This window comes from Amblyomma americanum, chromosome 7 (assembly GCF_052857255.1).
Source record: "Amblyomma americanum isolate KBUSLIRL-KWMA chromosome 7, ASM5285725v1, whole genome shotgun sequence".
Classification (NCBI taxonomy): Eukaryota; Metazoa; Arthropoda; class Arachnida; order Ixodida; family Ixodidae; genus Amblyomma; species Amblyomma americanum.
This window is the reverse complement of record NC_135503.1, coordinates 34,330,904-34,356,937: the sequence shown is the minus strand read 5'-3', so window position 1 is coordinate 34,356,937 and position 26,034 is coordinate 34,330,904. Positions and strand designations below refer to the sequence as shown.

General features: G+C 48.9%; 1 protein-coding gene across 4 annotated transcripts; it reads right to left on the bottom strand.

Moving 5' to 3' along the window:
• Positions 1–4,223: 4,223 nt before the first annotated feature.
• LOC144098842 (uncharacterized) lies at positions 4,224–19,815 on the bottom strand. Of its 4 annotated transcripts, XR_013307255.1 has the most exons (6): positions 19,345–19,815; positions 15,780–15,890; positions 12,579–12,674; positions 11,881–11,951; positions 11,347–11,535; positions 10,614–10,770 (listed from the first exon to the last, which is right to left on the bottom strand). XR_013307255.1 is itself a non-coding variant. In XM_077631749.1 (5 exons), exons 1-5 carry the CDS (start codon positions 14,123–14,125, stop codon positions 4,325–4,327), a joined length of 606 nt encoding a protein of 201 aa, XP_077487875.1. In that variant the 5' UTR covers positions 14,126–14,835; the 3' UTR covers positions 4,224–4,324. The 4 variants fall into 4 exon arrangements, 2 of the variants coding, with proteins under 2 accessions (XP_077487875.1, XP_077487874.1); XM_077631749.1 differs by lacking the exons at positions 10,614–10,770; positions 11,347–11,535; positions 11,881–11,951; positions 15,780–15,890; positions 19,345–19,815 and adding exons at positions 4,224–4,501; positions 5,076–5,264; positions 5,610–5,680; positions 14,053–14,835; XM_077631748.1 differs by lacking the exons at positions 10,614–10,770; positions 11,347–11,535; positions 11,881–11,951; ... (1 more) ...; positions 15,780–15,890; positions 19,345–19,815 and adding exons at positions 4,224–4,501; positions 5,076–5,264; positions 5,610–5,680; positions 6,308–6,403; positions 6,878–7,312.
• Positions 19,816–26,034: the final 6,219 nt, after the last annotated feature.

The following is a 26,034-nucleotide window of genomic DNA, read 5'->3' as shown; positions in this document are numbered from 1 at the left end:
TGCCTTTCAGCCAGTCGCGTGGTGGCTTCAATTTCGCTTCTATTTTGTTTTTATGTTTCCGTGAATAAATAGTTTCAGTCGCAGACCGCATAGCCGTAAATTAGGCCCGCGGAAATAGAAATAGGCGTGGACTCTGCTTTTGCGGATCACTCCGTGTCACTCCGCCGATGGTAGAGCGGCAAGCCGCCAGGTGACTGGCTGAAAGGCACTCCACGCGTTGGTTGACTGCTCCTATTCTCGGAGGTCAGTTAAAAAAAAAAAAGGTGGGAGCTGGGACGTTTAATGTGATTTAATACGAAAATCGGCCGCGCAGGACAATGATTCGAAGTTTCTAAGAATCCTTGGAGCGTGTAGGTCGAGTTCCCGCTGTAAAAGGCGAGCTCAGAATCCTTTTTTAGTGCATCTTTAATGTCTATAGGACTGCCAGGTATATATAGCGGATAAATACTACCCCGCATGCTTATGGCGCCCATCAGTGACTGTAAAGACTAAACCGATCGATACCGGTACTGCCGGTGCGGCAATGACAGCTAGTGTCGAGATCTGGGCGGACGGCGAAAGCTCTTCAGACTTTCGAGAATTTTGAATCCGGTCGAACGGGTGAAACCCCTCTGCCACGCTGCTGATGGAGCAAAAGGAGGCGACAGTTCACCGCATCCTCCGCTGTGTGTGAAGAGTTGACGACGAAGTATGCGACACTGCCGGAAATAGTTCTTGGGTTTCGGCAGTCAGTGCTCGGATAACTACGCATGAGGAGAGGGAGCAGGCCTTGCAGGAGCAGCGCCGCGCGAGGGCCGGAGATAGCGGCGTGCCGTTCTTGCTCCCTTTACTGCCTCGATAATCTCGGCCCTCTCCGCTTATCACGACAAGCTCTGAGCCAATGTTGTGCGGCGCCACTCTCTCTCACTCCTGCTTGGGATAAAGGAATTTGTTTTCAGCACCTATTGTGTTGTCGATGCCCTCACGTCGCAGTCGCTCCTAGATGCGTTGTTTTCCGTAGGACCGTTTGGGCTACAGAAAACTTTAGCTCGTTGCATTATGCTCTTCAGATCCCTACGGGCAGGGACACTATTTTTCGTTCTTTCGATAGTCCCACAATAATTTTCGGTCTCTTTGGAGACATTGGTATTTAGATCCAGGCGAAAAACTCAGTTTCTGTAGAACATAGACCTATTGTGTCCCTCTCGGAAGACAAGCGTTGTGGCGCCATCTCTGAAGAGCGCAGAGAACTATCTCGCTCCGTACAGAAGACAACATGGTGGGAATAATAATATTAATAATAATTGGTTTTTTGAGGAAAGGAAATGGCGCAGTATCTGTCTCATATATATCGTTGGACACCTGAACCGCGCCGTAAGGGAAGGGATAAAGGAGGGAGTGAAAGAAGAAAGGAAGAAAGAGGTGCCGTAGTGGAGGGCTTCGGAATAATTTCGACCACCTGGGGATCTTTTTAAGTGCACTGACATCGCACAGCCCACGGGCGCCTGAGCGTTTTTCCTCCATAAAAACGCAGCCGCCGCGGTCCGGTTCGAACCCGGGTGGGAATCGGCACGAGAATAATAATAATAATTGGTTTTTGGGGAAAGGAAATGGCGCAGTATCTGTCTCATATATCGTTGGACACCTGAACCGCGCCGTAAGGGAAGGGATAAAGGAGGGAGTGAAAGAAGAAAGGAAGAGAGTGGTGCCGTGGTGGAGGGCTCCGGAATAATTTCGACCACCTGGGGATCTTTAACGTGCGTTGACATCGCACAGCACACGGGCGCCTTAGCGTTTTTCCTCCATAAAAACGCAGCCGCCGCGGTCGGGTTCGAACCCGGGAACTCCGGATCAGTTGTCGAGCGCCCTAACCACTGAGCCACCGTGGCGGGGCTCGGCACGAGAACGTTTTACATTTCACTGAGAGGTAATCGGCACGAGAACGTTTTACATTTCACGGAGAGGTAAGACGCATTTTACCATTGAAAAGTGTTTTGATGGGAACTGCATTCGATATGTCTAGAATCGCTATGACTTAAAGAACATTTTAGTGCAGTTCATTGTGAAAAAGCTTAGTTTTCTGCCACCTGCGGTACACTAAATGAAATGTCCCTGCACGGGGACTGGTTCCCAGTCCTGCCAGTTCTTGATTGGTTCCGGGCAATGAAACGTTTTATGTTCAACGTACGCAGCTTAGAAATTAAAACACTTTTGTTGTTTGTTTCAGCCCTGCCGATTGGCAAGTTCGAAGAGATTTTGAGGTAAGTTTGTGACCATGATAACTCAGATATATCGACTCTGAATGTGAAGCAGAAGATAATGATGCATATGACTGATACTGAGGAGTACACTGATGCCTCGTCTGGCAGTGACAGTGAAGAACCAACCCCTCAAACTTCACAGCGACGTGTTTTGAGGAGAGCAACGAGTTCAGCTCAAGAGAATGACGACCCGGATCTAGAAACCGGGAAATGCAGCTCATTTGTTAATTTTGAATAATAAACATTAGGTTCTTTCAAGTTCTGAGTGGCGTGACATTCTGACAGAGTTTGAGCATATCTGCGAGAGTATGGGAATATCCTGAACTACATAAGAAATACACAGCTAGGAACCCAAGTGTCCCTGTAGGGGGACATGCATTTTCAACCAAGTCGTGATTGCGATAACTGAAACTGAATATTGTGTGTTCTGAGTTTAAAATGGAAAGAAATCATATGTGAAATAAACATTTTTGCTCTGTCGTTTGTTCTCAGGCCTGAGGAGGTTATGTCTGACCCCGGATTATTCTCGAAGAACGCATCTCTGAACTGCGGATGTCGTGCACCCAGCTGCGTAGCCTGAGGATGGTACTCGGTAGCACGCCTCGTTTAATTCATATACGACTTCAGCTGCTTTGGTGCAAATCGGAATCATTGTGATTAGAATCGCCACAATAATGCTTAAAGCATATGTGCTAAAACACACGCTGTTGGGCTAGTTGCTGCATTGTATTCAGGATCCAGCCTCTATCTTATTTTCTTCCCACTTTTCCTGTGTGCGTCTTTTGGCTGGTTTATTTTTTCTGATTACATATGTGCTGGTTGTATGTCTAGTATATGACTGAACTTTTTTGCGTGCATTTCTTTTGAAACTGACGTAATCAGCAGCGTTTTCACACCCCTCGATCCCCTCTATCGTTCCCTAGGTAATCAGTTCTCATCTCTTCTAGTGGAAAAAAAATCACGGTACATGCTGCTGAAGCTGAAAATGTGACCCGTGAGCTAAATTCCAGAGCAGGAGAGATTATACACTAACGTATGTTGCTCCCGGACGAGCATTGAATTTATGTCAATGCCAGAACGAAGGTGAGCTTAAGGCAGATTTCTTCATGAACAGCGATCACCGCCGAGAAACTGCGGCGTAGTCTTACTATGAACCGGTGTTGCACCCCGGAGTTTTACGGATGGTGGAGGGGACATTGAATCGGCAAGCAGAATGGGTCACTCTCCCACGCAGGCGTTTTGATTTCGGTTTCTTCAGGCCACGCAAAAGGAAGACTACATCGCTATCGGCAACGCGCAGATTGCTGCTTATCTCCCTTTCCGCCTGCGAACTCTACAGATAATGCGTATTCCCTCTCCACGACACGGACCGCTGCCTAGTCCAGTGAGGTACAGTGAGGCACACAGCTCGTCGTTTACTGAGCGATTCGAAGCACCAGCTGCATTATCGCGAACGTGAAACCTCGCTGCGGTGCTGCCGTTTGCGACTCCGCACTAAAACTTGGCGTGCATTAAACTGTAATTGGTGGACACCCGAACCGCGCCGTGAGAGAAAGGAGGCTGGTGGGAGTGAAAGAAGAAAGAGGTGCCGTAATGGAGGGCTCCGGAATAATTTAGACCACCTGGGGATCTTTAACGTGCATGTACTGACATCGTGCAGCAGCACACGGGCGCCTTTTGCGTTTCGCCTCCATCGAAACGCAGCCGCCGCGGTCGGGTTCGAACCCGGGTACCCCACCTCAATAGACGAGCGCCTTAACCCCTGAGCCACCGCGGCGGGTAAAATCGGCGGAGTTTTGGTGCGACGACACTTACGCTGTAGAACTAATAAATAAATACTAGCGTGGTATAGCGTACCCCACCGCCCCGTTTCATAGGGACACCACGGCCACCCGCCTATATATGCGCCCATTTATCCATCTCTCGGCGGTTGGCATTTCTCTTACTTGGACCGCCCCTTTCCAGGGCTGGTCCTGGTACGCTGCGCCCCAGTCTCATTCTGACCTTCACTTGGGACGACCACTCCTTGCACGCTAGAAAAAATGCGACAGTTGTAGTTCTGTTCAAAGTTTTTTATTCGTTTCTCAGTGGTTTTCGCTGCTACGGCGCAAGTAACTTGAATTGCGGCTGCTGGCCTTAGTCCAAAACAATATTTCTTTTTGGGCCAAATAACACGACTGAAAAAAATATTTTGAAATGCTTCCGCGTCGTTTCATATGGCGCACTGCTTCATTGGCCGGTATTGGACTACTTGGTGTGCCCTGAAGGAGATGCAAAAAAAAAGAGAGAACGAATTATGTAGACCAGCGCAACAGTGATACTACGATCATTCCGATTCCCTGTGCAGCCTCCGCTATCTCCAACCCTCTCCCTCTCAAAAAATACACCATTGTACAATGTTTTGATTATGGCGCCACTGGGCAGCAAAAGGTAAACCTGTTGCAGCGAGGTGAGGCATGCTAAATTACACAGCGATCTGCCCCAATGGACCCGTAGCATCTGGTCAGATTAGATTACCAAGAGACTTTCGTACAATGCTCCCCTCACGAGAACCCCTTAACACACCCTTGATCGATTTAGTACAAGTTAGTTTCGATTTAATGAATGCACATCTATTAAGACTAAAAATTCCATTACGTGCATCCTCATTCTAGCTGCAAAACCTGTCTTATTTAAACAAGTAGTAGTAGTGGTTTATTGAAATAATAATAAACAGGAAGGATAAGAGATAGCAGATAAAGGATAGCAGTCTGAATGGAGAAATGAAATGAAGGTGAGGGGACAGGAAGAAGAAGCATTAACTTGCTCGCAAAGTTAGAAAATTCTTTTACACACCTTCGCACTCGTCATCGAACTCCCGGTGCAATGATCGTTGACGAAGCTTGGGTCAAGTCGCAGAGACGGATCACCGAACATATTAACCAGCTTTTCTAGCTGAAAGCCAGAACTGGCATCGCAGATAAAGTTTCCATTCGTGATGCAGATATTAATCGGACGGGTTATAGTGCCCACGTCTTCAGTCACCTGTTGTAAAAGGAAGAGGAGAAATTTAGTATTGGTACCAACTTTTTGTTTGCTCATTTTACAAGCTAAAACTGTTAAAATGACTGATTTCATATAGACAGGAAATATTACTTTATTTTTACATCTTGACTCTTCAATATGAAAGAGTATCTCTGTTCTCGCGTTAGATATTCCCGACTAAGGGCAATAATGTGCAGGCCAACAAGAGTAACACTTAAGTCTACCAGAGGTCAAGGCCCCACTTTGAAACATCTTGAAAGAAGAAAAACAATTCCCTCCAACATTTACATTAAAAACTTCCTGCGCGAGCAACACTAATAAATTTTCTACAGGGTTACAATATACCTGGGAGATGTCTTGGGTGAACGACTGTGATCTCGACGAATCAGACGGTGTACTGTCGAGGGGGAAGTCAACTGCGCACAGAGGACAAGTGTCCACAGTTATTTTCGAACAAAGATCTGGAATGACGCGCGTCAACAGCCTCGGGAAATATCGGTTAACTGAAAGGTTGCCTGCGCGATGTCTACGGGGCCAGCAAATCATACCGGCTATCTCAGAATACGGTGGGATATTGAAAAATATAGAAATTAGGCATCGTGGCCACCGATCTCAAGGGTGAAGTAGGCTGACTGGAAGCACTGAATACCAAAGACCGCTAATTTACATATCATCGACCGTGCCATTGACACACATCCTTTAAGAATTATAGCGACCATATTCTCTCAAGGATGTTAAATATGACTGCAGTTTGGTTAGCATGCTCATGACACAGTGCATGACATACGAACTAAAACAGGATTTCCCATTAATAGATGCGCTTAAGTAGCGTACGTTCCACGCATTGCAAAACTGAGAACCGCAATCGATACAGAAGAGATCGCGCGAGAGCAGATTGAAAACTCTGGACTCTGGCTACCTTAAGAATGGCAATGGACAGATACTTGTGTGCGTGTACAAGGTAAGCACGTACGAAATTGCGTTAAGACGGAAGAGGTGAATTTGTTCGGTACAGTAATAAGACGGGTGCGAAACTAACGTACCCCATCCACTGATTCCTTCCGAAGGTGCGCTCTCTTTCGTGTCAAGCCGACGCGATGTGTCCAGTGAGTCATGACAAGATGCAGTTCTTCCGGAAACTAGATGAGCGAAAGGGATACACGCGACGTTAACAGAGCTACGGCAGTTTATTCCAGGCAAACAAGTTACGCAACAATGTAATTTCGTTACGCTATGGCCAAAATGTGCCATTATGTGAACAATAGACTCTTCAAGCATACCAGAGACGTGTTAGCGTAGACGTGTACACCGTTTTACCGGACGCCCGCTGTCCATGGGCAGTGGCCCCACCCGGCCGCACCCGTGCCACTGCGCATGCGCTGGAGTCGCCCCGTAAAACGGTGTACACGTCTACGCTAACACCTCTACGGTATGCTTAAAGAGTCTAGTAAATACTAATTTATAGCCTCTTCCGGACAGCATAACTCTGCAGCTTCAGAAGTAAAGCGGATGGCCGAAAGTAATACTTAATTGCCAATAAAAGTATAAGCATCTTCCGGTCGCAACAATCAGAACTCAGTGGCATAGTGTCCGCAGAGAGAAAGGAACCGCACCTGGACTGAAGCTTCTACCGCTGGCGCCTCGAGAGTTGCATTGCTGCTTCCAAGTCTCGCCACACGAAGCCATGTCGACAAAAGCCCGGGTTTGAACTTTGGCGCGTTGCTGCTGATGACGGCACGTAGTGAAGTGAATGGAGCGCATAGTGTTTATATATAGCTTATCGCCAAGGTCGTTATCGCCTCTGGAGGCGGAGTTTGCCTGGCTATCACTTCCGATAAGGGGCGTTGCTATTGCCTACAGCGCTAGCTGATAGTATAGAGGGGCCTAACAGGCAGATAACAGGCATAACTCCGCCACACCACGCTACCTCCTCCCCCCTGTGCGAGCCCTCCGCGCGTACAATTTTTCTGTCACGTTTCTAGATCACGACTGGTTCTGACCCTCCGTTCCCTTGTGAAACACGGGCCGCCACTGTTTTCGTTGCGTTTTTTTTTGTTCGTGTCCGCAATTTTCCTCCTGATTAATGCGTAGCGAACGTTGTCCACTATGCTTTCTGTGATGTGCTCTTACGCTACATCGTGGTTTTGCGCGTTTGACTGCAAGAAGTGGCATCAAAATGGCTGCCAAGATTTTATGATAGCACAAAGAAAGCGTGGGAGCTTTCGCAAGAAGCAGTGGCTCCCCATAAACGAAATAAATAATTTTGCTCCGATAAACAAGAGCGTTTTTCGCAGGGTTACGAGCGTTAATAATTGTTCGTGACAAACATATCCCCTGATTCAACATTTCACTTTTCGTCGTTCATTTAATGCTCTTCATTAGCTATGGCTCCGAATTAATCTAGGCCACCTGGCGTTCTTGTCTCGCAGGGATTATGTGCGGACAGTACATTGTCTTTTCTATTTTGCAAGTGGATTTTGCGCTCTTTATGTATATGCATGTAACACTTCAGCGACTAGCCGTTGTAAGCAATGTATTTCAATCTCCCCGATATAGAATCCTCTCCCTTTCTTTGGCCTTGCGCTGGAAGACTATGAGCTTAAGTCTTAGACGCATTTTACTTAGAAATCATTCTTCACATCAGCGTCTAAGATATATATTCGTTATATCCCGTGTCTCTTAGTGGCCAGTGTGAGCAAGAGGTTTCTCTAACGATGGAGCAAAAGCTGCGCGGTATGCTCCCAGCGTCTAGAGCTTTGTGTTTTCCTGGCGAGCACGTGGCATGCTTTCTAAATTATCAGTAAAGTTTGTCAGCCGACGGGCTCATTGTGGCGCGCATGCAACAAAGTATGGGGGGTGACAGGGAGGTTTTCTGGCCGCCGAGCGACTACGTCGCCGGTACGTCGCTGGTGCAAGCGTCTGACTTAAATGAACTTGCGAGGACACCAGAGGCGGTGCTTAGGAGGCAAGGGTTGAATGCTCCACTTGCCTTCGGACTGGCCGCCGGCGACGTGTCGCCGTAGGTAGAATAGAGCACCTGTTTTTAAAATTTAGTTTACAGTTGATGGGGGTTTAACGTCCCTAATCGACTCAGGTTATGAGGGACGCCGTAGAGAAGGGCTCCACAAATTTCAGCGACCTGGGGTTCTTTAACGTGCACTGACATCGCACAGTACACGGGCCTCTAGAATTTCGCTGCATCGAAATTCGACCGCCGCGGCTGGTGTCGAACCCGCGTCTTCCGGGTCAGCAGCCGAGCGCCATGACCACTGAGTCTCCGCCGGTGACCTTTTTTTATTTATAAACGAGGCATCAGGGGCTTAGTTAGGGGTAGCTGTCACCAGGTCAAGTGTTCCTTCAGCGTGGCGAACAGGCTTGTAGAAGGCGAGGACCTGGAAGACCGGAGAGCGACGCTTCTCCCAGCTGACTGTCGCGGCTCTGTGTTCGCCAACCTTCCAAGGGGGGGGGGGGGCATAGCGCGAGACATCAGGCGTTATTTTAGTGCGAGAACACCAAACACGAGGTTCAGACCCTAGCAAAATCGTATCTTTTATGTGCACCACGTGAGCATAAAAAAAAATAAAACAAGAAAGGAGAGGACAAAAATGGAAACCCCCATAATATAGTATTCCCACCACGGTGGTGGCTAACAAATTCGGCCAACCTACCCCTAAAATTTGGGCCTACGCCCTTCCCCCCAAAACTTCGCCTCGGCCGATTTGGACCAAAATTGGTGTGGAACCTAATTCGGGTGTGCCCAGCACGATGGTGACTCCCAAATTTCACCTACCCACCCCCAAAATCTGGCCAAACAAAATTTGGCTTCGACCGATTTGTACCCAAATTGGTGTGGAACATGATTCCGGTCTGTCCAACACGATGATGGCTGCCAGGTTTCCTCCACCCACCCGAAAATTTGGCCCACCCCAAACCCCGAAATTAGGCCTCGGCCGATTGAGACCAAAATTGGCCCGCAACCTGATTCGAATGTGCCCAACACGATGATGGCTCCAAAATTTCACTCACGTGCCCCCAAAATCTGGCCCACCTCAACACCTGAATTTGGACCTCGGCCGATTTTGGTCAAAATTGGCGTGCAACCTGATTCGAGTGTGCACAACAGGATGCTTGTTCTAAAATGTCAGCCACCCACCCCTAAAATTTGGGCCTACGCCCTTCCACCAAAACTTCGCCTCGGCCGATTTGGACCAAAATTGGTGTGGAACCTTATTCGGGTGTGCCCAGCACGATGGTGACTGCCAAATTTCACCTACCAACCCCCAAAATCTGCCCAACAAAATTTGGCTTCGACCGATTTGTACCCAAATTGGTGTGGAAGAAGCTGAGCTTAAGGCAGATTTCTCCATGAACAGCGTTCACCGCCGAGAAACTGCGGCGTAGTCTTACTATGAACCGGTGTTGCATCCCTGAGTTTTACGGATGGTGAAGAGGACATTGAAACGGCAAGCAGAATGGGTCACTCTCCCGCGCGGGCGTTTTGATTTCGGTTTCTTCAGGCCATGCAATAGGAAGACTGCATCGCTATCGGCAGCGCGCAGATTGTTGCTTATCTCCCTTTTCGCCTGCGAACTCTACAGATAATGCATATTCCCTCTCCACGACGCGGACCGCCGCCTGGTCCAGTGAGGCACACAGCTCGTCGTTTACTGAGCGATTCGAAGCACCAGCTGCATTATCGCGAACGTGATACCTCGCTGCGGTGCTGCCGTTTGCGACTCCGCACTAAAACTTGGCGTGCATCAAACTGTAATTGGTGGACACCCTAACCGCGCCGTCAGAGAAAGGAGGCTGGTGGGTGTGAAAGAAGAAAGAGGTGCCGTAATGGAGGGCTCCGGAATACTTTCTACCACCTGTGGATCTTTAACGTGCATGTACTGACATCGTGCAGCACACGGGCGCCTTTTGCGTTTCGCCTCCATCGAAACGCAGACGCCGCGGTCGGGTTCGAACCCGGGTACCCCAGCTCAATAGACGAGCGCCTTAACCCCTGAGCCACCGCGGCGGGTAAAATCGGCGGAGTTTTGGTGCGACGACATTTACGCTGTAGAACTAATAAATAAATACTAGCGTGGTATAGCGTACCCCACCGCCCCGTTTCATAGGGACACTAAGGCCACCCGCCTTTATATGCGCCCATTTATCCATCTCTCGGCGGTTGGCATTTCTCTTACTTGGACCGCCCCTTTCCAGGGCTGGTCCTGGTACGCTGCGCCCCAGTCTCATTCTGACCTTCACTTGGGACGACCACTCCTTGCGCACTAGAAAAATGAGACAGTTGTAGTTCTGTTCAAAGTTTTTTATTCGTTTCTCAGTGGTTGTCGCTGCTACGGCGCAAGTAACTTGAATTGCGGCTGCTGGCCTTAGTCCAAAACAATATTTCTTTTTGGGCCAAATAACACGAGTGAAAAAAATATTTTGAAATGCTTCCGCGTCGTTTCATATGGCGCACTGCTTCATTGGTCGGTATTGGACTACTTGGTGTGCCCTGAAGGAGATGAAAAAAAAAAGAGAGAGAACAAATTATGTAGACCAGCGCCACAGTGATACTACGATCATTCCGATTCCCTGTGCATCCTCCGCTATCTCCAACCCTCTCCCTCTCAAAAAATACACCATTGTACAATGTTTTGATTATGGCGCCACTGGGCAGCAAAAGGTAAACCTGTTCCAGCGAGGTGAGGCATGCTAAATTACACAGCGATCTGCCCCAATGGACCCGTAGCATTTGGTCAGATTAGATTACCAAGAGACTTTCGTACAAGGTTCCCCTCACGAGAACCCCTTAACACACCCTTGATCGATTTAGTACCATTTAGTTTCGATATAATGAATGGACATCTATTAAGACTAAAAATTCCATTCCGTGCATCCTCATTCTAGCTGCAATACCTGTCTTATTTAAACAAGTAGTAGTAGTGGTTTACTGAAATAATAATAAAAAGGAAGGATAAGAGATAGCAGATAAAGGATAGCAGGCAGAATGGAGAAATGAAATGAAGGTGAGGGGACAGGAAGAAGAAGCATTAACTTGTTCGCAAAGTTAGAAAATTCTTTTGCACACCTTCGCACTCGTCATCGAACTCCCGGTGCAATGATCGTTGACGAAGCTTGGGTCAAGTCGCAGAGACGGATCACCGAACATATTAGCCAGCTTATCTAGCTGAAAGCCAGAACTGGCATCACAGATAAAGTTTCCATTCGTGATGCAGATATTAATCGGACGCGTTATAGTGCCCATGTCTTCAGTCACCTGTTGTAAAAGGAAGAGGAGAAATTTAGTATTCGCACGAACTTTTTGTTTGCTCATTTTACAAGCTAAAACTGTTAAAATGACTGATTTCATATAGACAGGAAATATTACTTTATTTTTACATCTTGACTTTTCAATATGAAAGAGTATCTCTGTTCTCGCGTTAGATATTCCCGACTAAGGGCAATAATGTGCAGGCCAACAAGAGTAACACTTAAGTCTACCAGAGGTCAAGGCCTCACTTTGAAACGTCTTGAAAGGAGAAAAACAATTCACTCCAAAATTGACATTAAAAACTTCCTGCGCCAGTAACACTAATAAATTTTTTTCAGGGTTACAAAATACCTGGGAGATTTCCTGGGTGAACGACTGGGATCTCGACGAATCAGACGGTGTACTGTCGAGGGGGAAATCAACTGCGCACAGAGCACAAGTGTCCACAGTTATTTTCGAACAAAGATCTGGAATGACGCGTGTCAACAGCGTCGGGAAACATCGGTTAACTGAAAGGTTGCCTGCACGAAGCCTACGCGGCCAGCAAATCATACCGGCTATCTCAGAATACGGTGGGATATTGAAAAATATAGAAATTAGGCATCGTGGCCACCGATCTCAAGGGTGAAGTAGGCTGACTGGAAGCACTGAATGCCAAAGACCACGAATTTACATATCATCGACCGTGTCATTGACACACATCGTTTAAGAATTATAGCGACCATATTCTCTCAAGGATGTTAAATATGACTGCAGTTTGGTTAGCATGCTCATGACACAGTGCATGACATACGAACCAAAACAGGATTTCCCATTAATAGATGCGCTTAAGTAGCGTACGTTCCACGCATTGCAAAACTGAGAACCGCAATCGATACAGAAGAGATTGCGCGAGAGCAGATTGAAAACTCTAGACTCTGGCTACTTTAGGAATGGCAATGGACAGATACTTGTGTGCGTATACAAGGACAGCACGTACGAAATTGCGTTAAGACGGAACAGGTGAATTTGTTCGGTACAGTAATAAAACGGGTGCGCAAGTAACGTACCCCATCCACTGCTTCCTTCCGAGGGTGCGCTCTCTTTCGTGTCAAGCCGACGCGATGTGTCCAGTGAGCCATGACAAGATGCAGTTCTTCCGGAAACTAGATGAGCGAAAGGGATATACGTAACAGAGATACCGCAGTTTATCCCAGGCAAACAAGTTACGCAACAATGTAATTTCGTTACGCTATGGCCAAAAGGTGTCATTATGTGATCAATAAACTCTTTAAGCATACCGGAGACGTATTAGCGTAGACGTGTACACCGTTTTACACCTGGACTCCATGTATGCGAAAACTCACTCGAACGCGAAGGCGACGGCGGCGGCTGGCGTTTGCTCCGTCGCTTGTGGTCAACCTCCATGCAAGCGAAGGCGGCAGGCGACGCGAACCCGCGACGTGCGCAGCGGACTCCGTGCTTTGAGCACTCAAGCTTAGAAACACGCCCGCAACCTGTCCTCTCTCTTAAAATTTTGTGAGTGTGCCTCATAGTCAGGGCCAAAGGAATATTTCCTCTACGGCAGCGGTGTAGCGGCAGTGGAGATAGACAAAGGCGTGCTCGCGGAGACGAAGTCACATCACGGGTTCACGGGGGAGGTGTGCTTTCGTTCGGTGCCTGTGCACTCCGGCTTAGTAAAAACACTCCCATAAACTGTTACCGCAGTTTGATTGTAAGTGAGCAAACTATAATTTACCAGTCAGAATGCGCGCCGCTAGTGTTTCTGCACAGTTGGAGCGCAGCGGCACGGTGGATCGAACGCCGGTCGGTACCCGCGGCTCGACAAGCATCTCTCCCTGCAGTACGCCCGCTCGCGTAGCCCGCTCCAAATGCTGTTAGCCCTCCGCACCCAACAAGTAGATTGTTTTAATTATTTACATCACGCGGGTCTGCCTGTCAGCTACAAAACCAAATATTTTATCGACGGTGGCGATGACCAAGACGACGGGCGGGGTTCGTGAGATGTACCCGTGAGAAACCGTGGACAAACCGGAAACGGCTTTGGGGGGCTCTGATTGGCCAGTCGCGTGGGGGACTTCTGGGCGACGAGCGAAGTTTTCTGTGGGTGCAGATCCGAGCGACACGGCAAGCGACACATGCATTTTGCTTCGCGCGACGGCGTCGCTCGTCGCTTGCCGCCGTCGCCTTCGCGTTCGCGTGAGTTTTCGCCTACATGTAGTCCAGGCTTTACCGGACGCCCGCTGTCCACGGGCAGTGACTCCACCCGGCCGCACCCGTGCCACTGCGCAGGAGTCGTCCGGTAAAACGGTGTACACGTCTACGCTAATACGTCTACGGTATGCTTGAAGAGTCTAGTAAATACTAATTTATAGCCTCTTCCGGACAGCATAACTCTGCAGCTTCAGAAGTAAAGCGGATGGCCGAAATTAATACTTAATTGCCAATAATAGTATTAGCATCTTCCGATCGCAACAATCGGAACTCAGGGGCATAGTGTCCGCAGAGAGAAAGGGACCGCACCTGGACTGAAGCTTCTACCGCTGGCGTCTCGAGAGTTGCATTGCTGCTTCCAAGTCTCGCCACACGAAGCCATGTCGAGAAAAGTCCGGGTTTCAACTTTGGCGCGTTGCTACTGATGATGGCTCGTAGTGAAGTGAATGGAGCGCATAGTGTTTATATATAGCTTATCGCCAAGGTCGTTATCGCCTCTGGAGGCGGAGTTTGCCTGGCTATCACTTCCGATAAGGGGCGTCCCTATTGCCTCCAGCGCTAGCTGATAGTACAGAGGGGCCTAACAGGCAGATAACAGGCATAACTCCGCCACACCACGCTACCTCCTCCCCCCTGTGCGAGCCCTCCGCGCGTACAATTTTTCTGTCACGTTTCTAGATCACGACTGGTTCTGACCCTCCGTTCCCTTGTGAAACACGGACTGCCACTGTTTTCGTTGCGTTTTTTTTTTTCGTGTCCGCAATTTTCCTCCTGATCAATGCGTAGCGAACGTTGTCCATTATGCTTTCTGTGATGTGCTCTTACGCTACGTCGTGGTTTTGCGCGTTTGACTGCAAGAAGTGGCATCAAAATGGCTGCCTAGATTTTATGACAGCACAAAGAAAGCGTGGGAGCTTTCGCAAGAAGCAGTGGCTCCCCATCAACGAAATAAATATTTTTGCTCCGATAAACAAGAGCGTTTTTCGCAGGGTTACGAGCGTTAATAATTGTTCGTGACAAACATATCCCCTGATTCAACATTTCACTTTTCGTCGTTCATTTTATGTTCTTCATTAGCTATGGCTACAAATTAATTTAGGCCACCTCGGGTTATTGTCTCGCACGGATTATGTGCGGACAGTACATCGTCTTTTTGTATTTTGCAAGTGGATTTTGCACGCTTTATGTATATGCATGTAACACTTCAGCGACTAGCCGTTGTGTGCAATATATTTCAATCTCCCCGATATAGAATCCTCTCCCTTTCTTTGGCCCTGCGCTGGACAGCTATGAACTTAAGTCTTAGACGCATTTTACTTAGTAATCATCCTTCACATCAGCGTCTAAAATATATATTCGTTATATCCCGTGTCTCTTAGTGGCCAGTGTGAGCAAGAGGTTTCTCTAACGATGGAGCAAAAGCTGCGCGGTAAGCTCCCAGCGTCTAGAGCTTTGTGTTTTCCTGGCGAGCACGTGGCATGCTTTATAAGCTATCAGTAAAGTTTGTCAGCCGACGGGCTCATTGTGGCGCGCATGCAACAAAGTATGGGGGATGACAGGGAGGTTTTCTGGCCGCTGAGCGACTACGTCGCCGGTACGTCGCTGGTGCAAGCGTCTGACTTAAATGAACTTGCGAGGACACCAGAGGCGGTGCTTAGGAGGCAAGGGTTGAATGCTCCACTTGCCTTCGGACTGGCCGCCGCCGACGTGTCGCCGTAGGGAGAATAGAGCACCTTTTTTTAATTTAGTTTACGGTTGATGGGGGTTTAACGTCCCTAAGCGACTCAGGCTATGAGGGACGCCGTAGGGAAGGGCTCCACAAATTTCAGCCACCTGGGGTTCTTTAACGTGCACTGACATCGCACAGTACACGGGCCTCTAGAATTTCGCCTGCATCGAAATTCGACCGCCGCGGCCGGGATCGAACCAGCGTCTTCCGGGTCAGCAGCCGAGCGCCATGACCACTGAGTCCCCGCCGGTGACCTTTTTTTATTTATCAACGAGGCATCAGGGGCATAGTTAGCGGCAGCTGTCACCAGGTCAAGTGTTCCTTCAGCGTGGCGAACAGGCTTGTAGAAGGCGAGGACGTGGAAGACCGGAGAGCGACGCTTCTCCCAGCTGACTGTCGCGGCTCTGTGTTCGCCAACCTTCCAGGGGAAGGGGGGGGGGGGGGGGGGGGCATAGCGCGAGACATCAGGCGTTATTTTATTGTGAGAGCACCAAACAGGAGGTTCAGACCCCAGCAAAATCGTATCTTTTATGTGCACCACGTGAACATAAAAAGAAGAAAACAAGAAAGGAGAGGGAAAAAATGGAAACCCCCATAATTGAGTATTCCCACCACGGTGGTGGCTAACAAATTCGGCCAACCTACCCCTAAAATTTGGGCCTACGCCCTTCCCCCCAAAACTTCGCCTCAGCCGATTTGGACAAAATTTGGTGTGGAACCTAATTCGGGTGTGCCCAGCACGATGGTGACTCCCAAATTTCACCTACCCACCCCCAAAATCTGGCCAAACAAAATTTGGCTTCGACCGATTTGTACCCAAATTGGTGTGGAACCTGATTCCGGTCTGCCCAACACGATGGTGGCTCCCAGGCTTCCTCCACCCACCCAAACCCCGAAATTAGGCCTCGGCCGATTGAGACCAAAATTGGCCTGCAACCTGATTCGAGTGTGCCCAACATGATGATGGCTCCAAAATTTCACCCACGTGCCCCCAAAATCTGGCCCACCTCAACACCTGAATTTGGACCTCGGCCGATTTTGGCCAAAATTGGTGTGCAACCTGATTCGAGTGTGCACAACAGGATGGTTGTTCCAAAATGTCAGTCACCCACCCCCAAAATTTGGCCCACCTCAACCCCCGACATTTTGACTCGGCCGATTTAGACCAAAATTGGCGTCCAAACTAATCTGGGTGCGTCCACTACGGTGGCCGCACATTTGCACCACCGTTCTCCGAAAATCTGGCCTACCCCCATTCCCGAAATTTGACCTCAGCCGATTGGGCCCAAAACTGATGTCCAACCTAATTTGAGTGTGCGCAACACAATGGCGAGCACCAAAGATGGCCCACTCGAAATTTGGGCCAAGCCACCCGTGAAGTTTGCTTCGGCCGATTTTGAACAAAGCAGGTGTCCAAACTATCTGAGTGTGCCCAAACCGATGCTGGCCACCAAATTCGTCCACTCCACTTCTAAAAATTGCTAGCAATCAGGTAAGTCTCGAGCACAAGTTAAAACGTACCAAACAAGACGAGAAGCTCGTGCTTTAGCACAGTATAGAACGTTGTAAACATTCTCTCTCATTTGCGACTTGCGCAATGCGCTGCTGCGGCGTAGGGAATACCTCCCTGCGCGAAGCGTGTGAACTCGCTATGCGTTTGGGCGCGCTCAGCACATACAGCGGTACAGATCGAGAACAAGACACATCATTCGTATCCGTGCGGAAAAAGACGACTTAAACACTCTGGCGCAGGGAGTGTGTTCGCTTCGTATCTCTTCCACACGCGCTGATGTCACATCAACGGACTGGCTCGAAAGCGGGTCCGATAGTGGAGGTGGCCGGATGTGTCGTTATCCGCCTGCGCCGTCCGCGGCCGGGCATTGCCTTGATTTTAGCACAGTCTTCTTTGCTGGTGTGGTATGTTAACATCGTTCGTGCTGGGGGTCAACAATGTTAACCGTAGCGGTGGGCCAATGTGAAAAAAATTGAGAACGTATTTTGCATACTATTTTTTATTGACATCCGTCCCGTTCGTATCAAAGTTGCTTTCAGTCGAAAAGAAGTACTCCTCCTGAAAATAAAACATATCTTATCAGCATACAATACAATGCACATATAAGCCTATCCGACGCAGAAGAGGTGTTTCGTTTTGCTCAAACGGTGCGTTAAACATTTTCAGCACAACATTCCGTGCATACTGAGTGAACGCAATTAAACTAGCGCACGGTCTACGTTACAACGTTTTGAATTGTAACGATCTGCATATCGTTCTTGAAAACGTAAGGAAACAAACCGCCACGAGGCAACGGCCATCATTACCCATGCTATTATACGCCGCAGTAAAGAAACTCATTTAGCATACAGTTGCTTAATCTGTTTCCATGATATTAATTCATCAGTGGACCAATGACAATACCGGCTTCGTCGACACAAATGCATGACTGGACCATAGATCGCGATCCACGGCGCAGAAACGACCGATGATGCCCGAGAACGCGTACGAAGGTAGCACTAGTGCTTGCCGCTGTCAGTGAGGGTCGCTTTGAACTGCTCATTTCGAAGTTCGCTAGCACAAAAACAAGCACCGCCGTATCTGTCACTGCTCCGATATCACTAACCCATGTATGGACGCGGCGTCAAAGGGCTGAAATGACCAGCACAGCTGAGATGAAGACGGGGGCTCAGGACATGGAGTGGACGAAGCTCACGAAATATCCGTACGGTTATCCGGACACTGTTGGCATTTGGAAGGTCGCTAGCACAAGTGAAAAACCGCCTTAACTGTAACTGCACCGACATAAGTAGCACATGACGGATAACGAAGAAAAAGGTCCGAAGCACAAAGCCTGAGAGAGGGCCGATGGAAACGGGGTGCATGAAGCATGCGAAGCAAGAAAAGGCGACAGAATGCCCACGTGGTATTATCGCCCAACCAATCATGGTGAAGTGTGTCCTGCTAACGTGCTCTCTACGTGCCGCACATACCCTGGCGTCAGTCTCCGAGCGTCAGCGGAAGCCCCGAGAATCGCCTCCTAGCGGCATCTCGTAGCGCAGTCAAGCTCCAGAACGTTAGTACTTCTCTACTACACTATTGGCGCTGTGGTGGCCATAGGGCGTCGTGTAGATAATAACAAGATAGGATGGTGGCTGGAGGAGACAGATAAGATAGACCTCATAAGATAGCTTGTACCCAATTCGGGAATATAAACGCTGGTGGGTACATCCATTCACAACCTCATGGTACCAATATTTATATCTGCCGAGACCGGACCCCTCCACATGGCTCAGGAAGAAGCGACTGCAATGAAGCAATACGGACGTTGGAAGGTCGAAATCAAGACTATTACACCTGGTGAGATCCGCGTATTGATGAAATGCAGCGATCACATTAGTTTCGGAAGTCCCGTCGCATACTGGCAAGCAAGAGTTCCCTGAACGTGATTTCCACGCGGTACAAAGCCTCCAACAAATCGATAACGTTAGCCGTTTTAAACTCATGAACAGCCTGAAGGATTGAATCGTCGAGGCCTGATCAACTTCTCCGCAACCACCGATACAGTGAGAACAATCGAGGCCTGGCTTATATATCAATTTCCATGATATCAACCTATCAGCGGAGCAATGACAATACCAGCTCCGTCAGCACCATTGGCATGACTGAACCATAGCTCGCGATCCCCTGAACAGAAACGGCCGGTGGGGCCTGAGAACGCGTACGAAGGTAGCAGTATTAGTCGGAATTCATCGAGGGTCGCCATGCACAGTTTATTTCGAAGGTGGATAGCACAAAAACAAGCACCATCGTAGCCGTCACTGCTCCGATATCACTAACACATGTAGGGACAAGACGTCAAAGGGCTTAAATGACCTACATTGGCGAGTTGAAAACGGCGGCTCAGGACGCGGGGCGTACGCAGCTCATGAAATATCCGTAAGGTTTTCCGTGCACTGTTCGGTACTTCGAAGATTGCTAGGACAAGAACAGAAAACACACTAACTCACTGCACCGACGTCAATAGACGGTTTTAGTACACCGGAGACATATCGGGTTAGTGGACCCCTCCAGCGCACGCGTAGTGGCTCCAACTCGCCCCAAGAATGCCACTGCGCAGGCGGAGTGCGGTAAACCGGTATACGTCTCCGGTACGCTAAAAACGTCTAATAACGCATGACGGATCATGAAGAACGCGTTTCAAAGCGACAAATCCTGAGAGAGGGCCCGAGCAAACGAAGCACGTGAAGCTCACGAAGCAAGGAAAGGCCACAGACTGCGCATGGAGCCGCCGCAAACAGGAAGGCTGTTCCTTGTACCCACAGATGAGAGAGGCGCTGTCTGTCAGCCGCGACACGGAGTGGGCTGGAAGCGCGATCGCGTGGTATTATCACCGACCCAATCATGGCGAAGTGTGTCCTGCTCACGTGCTCTACACGTGCCGCACACAACTTGGCGTCAATCTGCGAGCGTCAGCGGCTGCCTCGCGAATCACCTCCCAGCGGCATCTAGTAGCGCAGTTAAGCGCCAGAACGTTAGTACCTCTCCACTCCACTAGTGGCGCTGTGGTGGCGCTTTCCTCCTCTCACATTTTCGGGAAGGTCTCGTCGCAGACGGCGAATCATTTTTTATTTTATTCTAAATCGCTCACGATGCGGCCAGGGAGGAAGGAACGTGTTGCCATAGTCATTCAATGGTCACTGGCGCTGAAGGTAGATTAGGAGGGCGAGAAAAAAATAACTGCGGAAGGGGACAACGATAATTATAACGGATATTTCGCGGCACTAACTTATCTGGGAGCGAAATTGATATCCAACCTAATTTCAGTGTGCCCAACACGATTGCAGACACCAAATGTGCCCCATTCAGCCGCAAAAGTTGGTCCACATCACTCCCAAAATTTGGCATTGGTCGATTTGGACCAAAATTGATGTCCAACATAACTTCTTGCGCCCAACGCGACGGTGGCCACCAAATTTGGTCAGCCCCAATCCTGAAATTTCACCTCTGCCGATTTGAACCGATACTGGTCCTAAAACTAATTTGAGCGCGCCGAACACGATGGTGGCCTCAAATTTGGCCAACCAACATCCAAAATTTGACCTCAGCCGATTTGAACCAAAATTGGTGTCCAACCAAATTTAAGTGTGCCCGTAACGAAGGTGGCCCCCAAATTTGGCCCACCCACCCCAACCCAAAATTTGACATCGGCCGATTTGCGCCTAAATTGGTGTCTAAACTAATTTCATTATGGCCAACACGACGGTGGCCCAGATTTTTGGAATACGCACCCCCAAAATCCGATCTGACACAATTCCCGAAATTTGACCTCAGCTGATTGGGACCAAAATTGGTGTGCAACGTAATTGGAGTGTGCCCAACACGATGGTGGCTCCCAAATTTCACCCACCCACCACTAAAATCTGGGCCACCTCAAACGCCGAAATTTGGCCTCGGCAGGTTTGGACCAAAATTTGTGCGCGACATGATTTGAGTGTGCCCATTATGATGATGGCTCCCAAATTTCATCCACCCACCCCCAAAATCAGGTCCACCTCTACACACGAAATTTGGCCTCGGCCGATTTCGACAAAAACTTGTGTGCAACCTGACTCCAGTGTGCACAGCAGGATGGTTGTTCCAAAATTTCCCCCATCCACCCCAAATTGATTCACCTCAACCATCTAATTTTCGCCTCGGCTGATCTGGACAGAAATTGGCGTGCAACATTATTCGAATGTGGCCAACACGATGGTGGCTCCCAAATTTCACCCAGCCAACCCCAAAATCTGGACCTCAACTGCCGAAATTTGCCCTCGGCCATTTGGGCCAAAATTTGTGCGCGACCTGATTCGAGTGTGCCCGTTATGATGGTGACTCCCAAATTTCTTCCACGCACCCGCAAAATCTGGCTTAACACAATCCCCGAAACATGACCTCTGCTGATTGGGACCAAAATTGGTGTGCAACCTGATTCGAGTTTGGACGACCGGCTGGTTGTTCCAATATTTCACTTACCCACCCCCATAATGTGGCCCACCTCAACCACCGAAATTTGGCCTCAGCTGATTTGGACAAAAACTGGTGTTCAACATGATTCGAGTACGCACAACAGGATGGTTGTTCCAAAATATCACCCACCCATCCCCGAAATTTGGGCCACCTCAACCACCCAAAATTTCGTCTCAGCTGATTTAGACAAAAATTGGATTGCAATATGATTCGAGTGTGCCCAACAGGATGGTCGCTTCCAAATTTCACTAAGCCACACCCAAACTTTCGCTCACCATAAGCCCCAAAATTTGGCCTCGGCCGATATGGAACCAAATTGATGATCAACCTAACTTGAGGGAACCCAACACAATGGTGGCCAGAAAATATGGCCCATCCGCCTTCAAAGTTTTTCCCACCCCAAGCTGCCGCAATTTGACCTCGGCCGATTTGAACCAAAATCACTGCCGAAATACTTTGAGTGTGCCCAGCACGATGCTGGCCTCCAAATTTGACCCACCCTCCTCCAAAATTTGCCATACAAACAGGTAAGCATCGTGTACACAAAGTAATTAAGACAAGTTAAAACATAACTGACAAACAAGGCCAGAAGTCCGTGCTTTCTCAATGCAAAGAGTGTTGTAAGCATTCTGTGTGATTTGAGTCTTTTACGCAATGCGCTGCTGCGGCGTCGGGACGATCTCCCCGCGTGAAGCCGATGTACTCTGCATGCGCTCGGCACATACGTGATTACAGATAGATGACATCATGCAGCATTTTTATCTATGCAGAAAGAGACGACTGAAAAAGGCTGGCGCAGGGAGGTGTTCGCTTTGCAGCTTCTCACGCGCGCTGATATGTCATATCAGCGGACTGGCTCGGAAGCGGGTCCGATAGGGGAGGGGGCCGGATGTATAGTTGTCCGCCTGCTCCACCCGCGGCCAGGCATTACCTTGATTTTAGTAGTCTTTCGTTTGCTGGCGCGGTATGTTAACATCGTCCTCGCTGCTGGCCAACAATGTTAGCCGCGGCGGTGGGCCAATGTGAAAAAAATTGACAACATATTTGCATAGTTTTTTTATTGACACCAGTCTGGTTCATATCAGAGTTACTTTCAGTCAAAATCAGTATTCCTCCTGAAAATAAAACAGATATCTTATCATCATACAATGCAATTCACATATAAACCTCTCTCGACGCAAAAGAGGTGTCGCGTTGGTTTGGTTTTGTGAGGTTTAACGTCCTAAACGGGCTCAGGCTGTGAGGGACGCCGCAGTTGGGGGGCTCCGGAAATTTCTTCCACTTGGGGTTCTTTAGCGTGCAATGACATCGCACAGTACACGGGCCTCTAGAATCTCACCTCCATGGAAATTCGGCAACCACGGCCGGGATCGAACACGCGTCTTTCGGGTCAGCAGATGAGTACCACAACCATCGAACCACCGCGGCGGCTACAAGACGTGTTACATTTAGCTCAAACGCTGCATTTAATATTTACAGTAGGAGACTGCGTGGAGATCGAACGCTCGCAATTAAACACATGTACGCTTTACGTTAACATCGTTTTCAACTGCATCAAACTGCACAACGTTTTTGTAAACATAAGGGAACAAATCACCACGAGGCAACTGCCATCATTGTCCATGCTAATATATGCCGCAGTAAAGAAACTCATTTAGCGTACACTTGCACAATCAATTTCCATGATATCAGGTCATCAGTGGGCCAATGACAGTACTGGCTTCGTCAACACAAATGCATGACTGAACCATTGCTCGCAATCCGCGGCGCAGAAACGACCGATGGTGCCCGAGTACGCGTACGAAGGTAGCAGTGCTTGAAGCAGTCAGTGAGGGACGTCTGAACTGCTCATTTCGAAGTTCAGTAGCACAAAAACAAGCACCGCAGTATCTGTCACTGCTCCGATGTCACTAACGCTTGTAGGGACTCGACGTCAAAGGGCTGATATGACCAGCACTGCTGAAATGAAGAAAGGGGCTCAGGACACGGAGTAGACGAAGCTCACGAAATATCCGTAAGGTTTTCCGGGCACTGTTGACATTCAGAAGGTCGCTAGCACAAGTAAACAACCGCCTTAACTGTAACCGCACCGACGTCAGTAACACATGACGGGTCACGAAGAAAAATGTTCGAAGCGACAAAGCTTATAGTACTAGGGAGCCCGATCAAATGAAGCTCACGAAGCAAGGAAAGGCGACAGACTGCGGATGCAACCTCCGCACTGCTCGGTTGTCCAAAAGAAAAACTCTTCCTACTTGCACGCACAGGTGGGAGATTCGCTGCCCGTTAGCCGCGACACAAATGGCTTGCGCTTTCCATCCGACGGAGTTGAGAGGGAACGCGACCGCGTGATGTGATTAGCAGAGTCAGTCATGCTCAAGTGTGTCCTGCTCACGTGCTCTCCACGTGCAGCGCATACCCCGGCGTCAATCTGCGAGCGCCAGACTCCAGAGGTATGCGCCGAGGCATCGGCGCGCCGCCGCCGACTGCCCTCCCTGCGCCACCGCCGCAAATTGATCGCCGCGCCGCCGCCGCTGCCGCCGGAAACTTATCGGCGCGCCGCCGCCGACGTTTTCCTGTCTGAGGCAGATAATCATATCAAGGAGTTGAGCAATGAAGCAACAGAAAACAAAATAAAGCAAACTTGCTTTCCGCGCGTCTACACATGCGTATCTTTACCAGACAACGCAACGTGGGATTCCGAAACCTCTCCAAAAGCGCAACACGGCGCGTGTGTACTGAGCCGGAGTACCCGGGTTCGAACCCGACCGTGGCTGTCGCGTTTCGATGGAGGCGAAACGCAAAAGACGGCTGTGTGCTGTGCGATGTCAGTGCAGGTTAAATATCCCCAGGTGGCCGAAATTATTCCGGAGCCCGCCAGTACGGCGCCTATTTCTTCCTTTCTTCTTTCACTGCCTCCTTTATCCCTTGCCTTACGGCGCTGTTCGGGTGTCCACGGAGATAATTGAGACAGTTACTGGGCTATTTCCTGTCTTCAAAACCAATTTTCTTTTTGTCAAGGAGAAGAAACAATGGTCTCGAAACATCATAATCACGACTTGAGGCTCGTGGGCACTGTGCTGAGGGTGTAATCGGCGATATGCCCGAAAGCAGCATCAACGCATCACAACATATCTCAGCTGGAAAAATATTCACCTGCTGCAAAAAAAATTTAATTCTTTTTTATTCCCGGAAAAGGCCGTCATAAGGAAAGTTATTTCTAACAAATGGTGATTAATATTCACAACAAGCGATTTCACAAACTGTCCAGTCGGAAATGTTTGTTAATAACATCAACTCATTGGTTGACAGGTAAATGGTTGAACCAACCAAAAGTTGGTCATAGAAGAGATAGGAGTTTCTTTTTACGTTGTAGGTAACGAATAATGTATAAAGACAATCTCATTCAGACCAAGTGGAAAACGATTAACATATCGAGTGTCACGTGCGTCGGTGTCGGCTTAGAAATTCTAGACGAATATAGCGACCCTGTGCAGGTGAAATATTTAAGCGAGGCAAAGCAAAAAACTAAATGAATAACTGCGACTACGACGCAGGAAACAAGAAAGGTTCTGTACGTTCGTCGAGTGAGAAATATATAAACACAGTCAACATACGCGCTTGAGATATGTGCCTCATTTTTTTTTTTTCAAATATGGCGCCTCAAGCAACAAAAGGTTTACAGAACATTTTGCATTTCTCTCACCATTCAACCCCTCTGTATTATGTGTGCTGGGCCCTTAGTACGAAAAGCCCTAAAATTATAACCAGTTTAGCGAAGAAGGATGTAGCGAAATAGCTTTTTAAATTTGTGGTTTAGCTTTCCATGGCCTTGCGCCGCTGCCGCCGCCGACTGGAAACGACCGCCACGCCGTCGCTGTTCGAATCCAACATGGCGCACACCTCTAGCTGTGTTGGTAGTAGTAGTAGCTCTATGCCTCTAGCGCCAGAGGCCGCCCCGGGAATCGCCTCCTAGCGGTAGCGCACGCAAGCGCCAGAGCGCTAGTACGTCTCTGCTCCGCTAGCGGCGCTGTGGTGGCTTTCCTCCTTTCACTTTTTCGCGACGGTCTGGAACTAGACAGCGGTATTTCTTTTTATTTCATGCCACATCGCGGATGACGCAGCCGAGGAGGCGGGAAGGTTTTACCAAGGCCATTGTGGAGGAGAGAGGGAAGGAGATGCTATGGGTAGGTGATAAGGGCGGGAAAAAATAACTCTGAAAGATGGCAATGTCAATTGTAAAGGATATTTCCCTGCACTATCTTATCACGGCCCCACCCTCCCTCATCCGTATCTACGCGGTGCCCTTCCCCATAAGTGTAGAGAGCAGCAGATTGGGCGAGTTGGTACAGATTCATATTTCAACACCGCGAAGAAAGGGGCAGGTAGGAGAGGGAACACCTAGTGTTGCAGGGCATAGCGTAGATAACAAGAGAGGAGGGCGGTCGGAGGAGACATATAAGCTAGATCTCATAAGATAGCTTGGACCCATGGCGGGAATATAAACACTGGTGCCCATGGCTCATTCGCAACCTTGAGAGAGGATTATTTCCGTCTA

Coding starts and splice junctions, on each gene's coding strand:
- LOC144098842 (XM_077631748.1), bottom strand. CDS start 7,025: ATGCGCTCCATTCACTTCACTACGTGCCGTCATCAGCAGCAACGCGCC. Junction 5,681..6,307: donor GGAAGGAATCAGTGGATGGG/GTACGTTAGTTT, acceptor CTCTGTGCGCAG/TTGACTTCCCCCTCGACAGT. Junction 4,502..5,075: donor GTTCGATGACGAGTGCGAAG/GTGTGTAAAAGA, acceptor CATCTCCTTCAG/GGCACACCAAGTAGTCCAAT.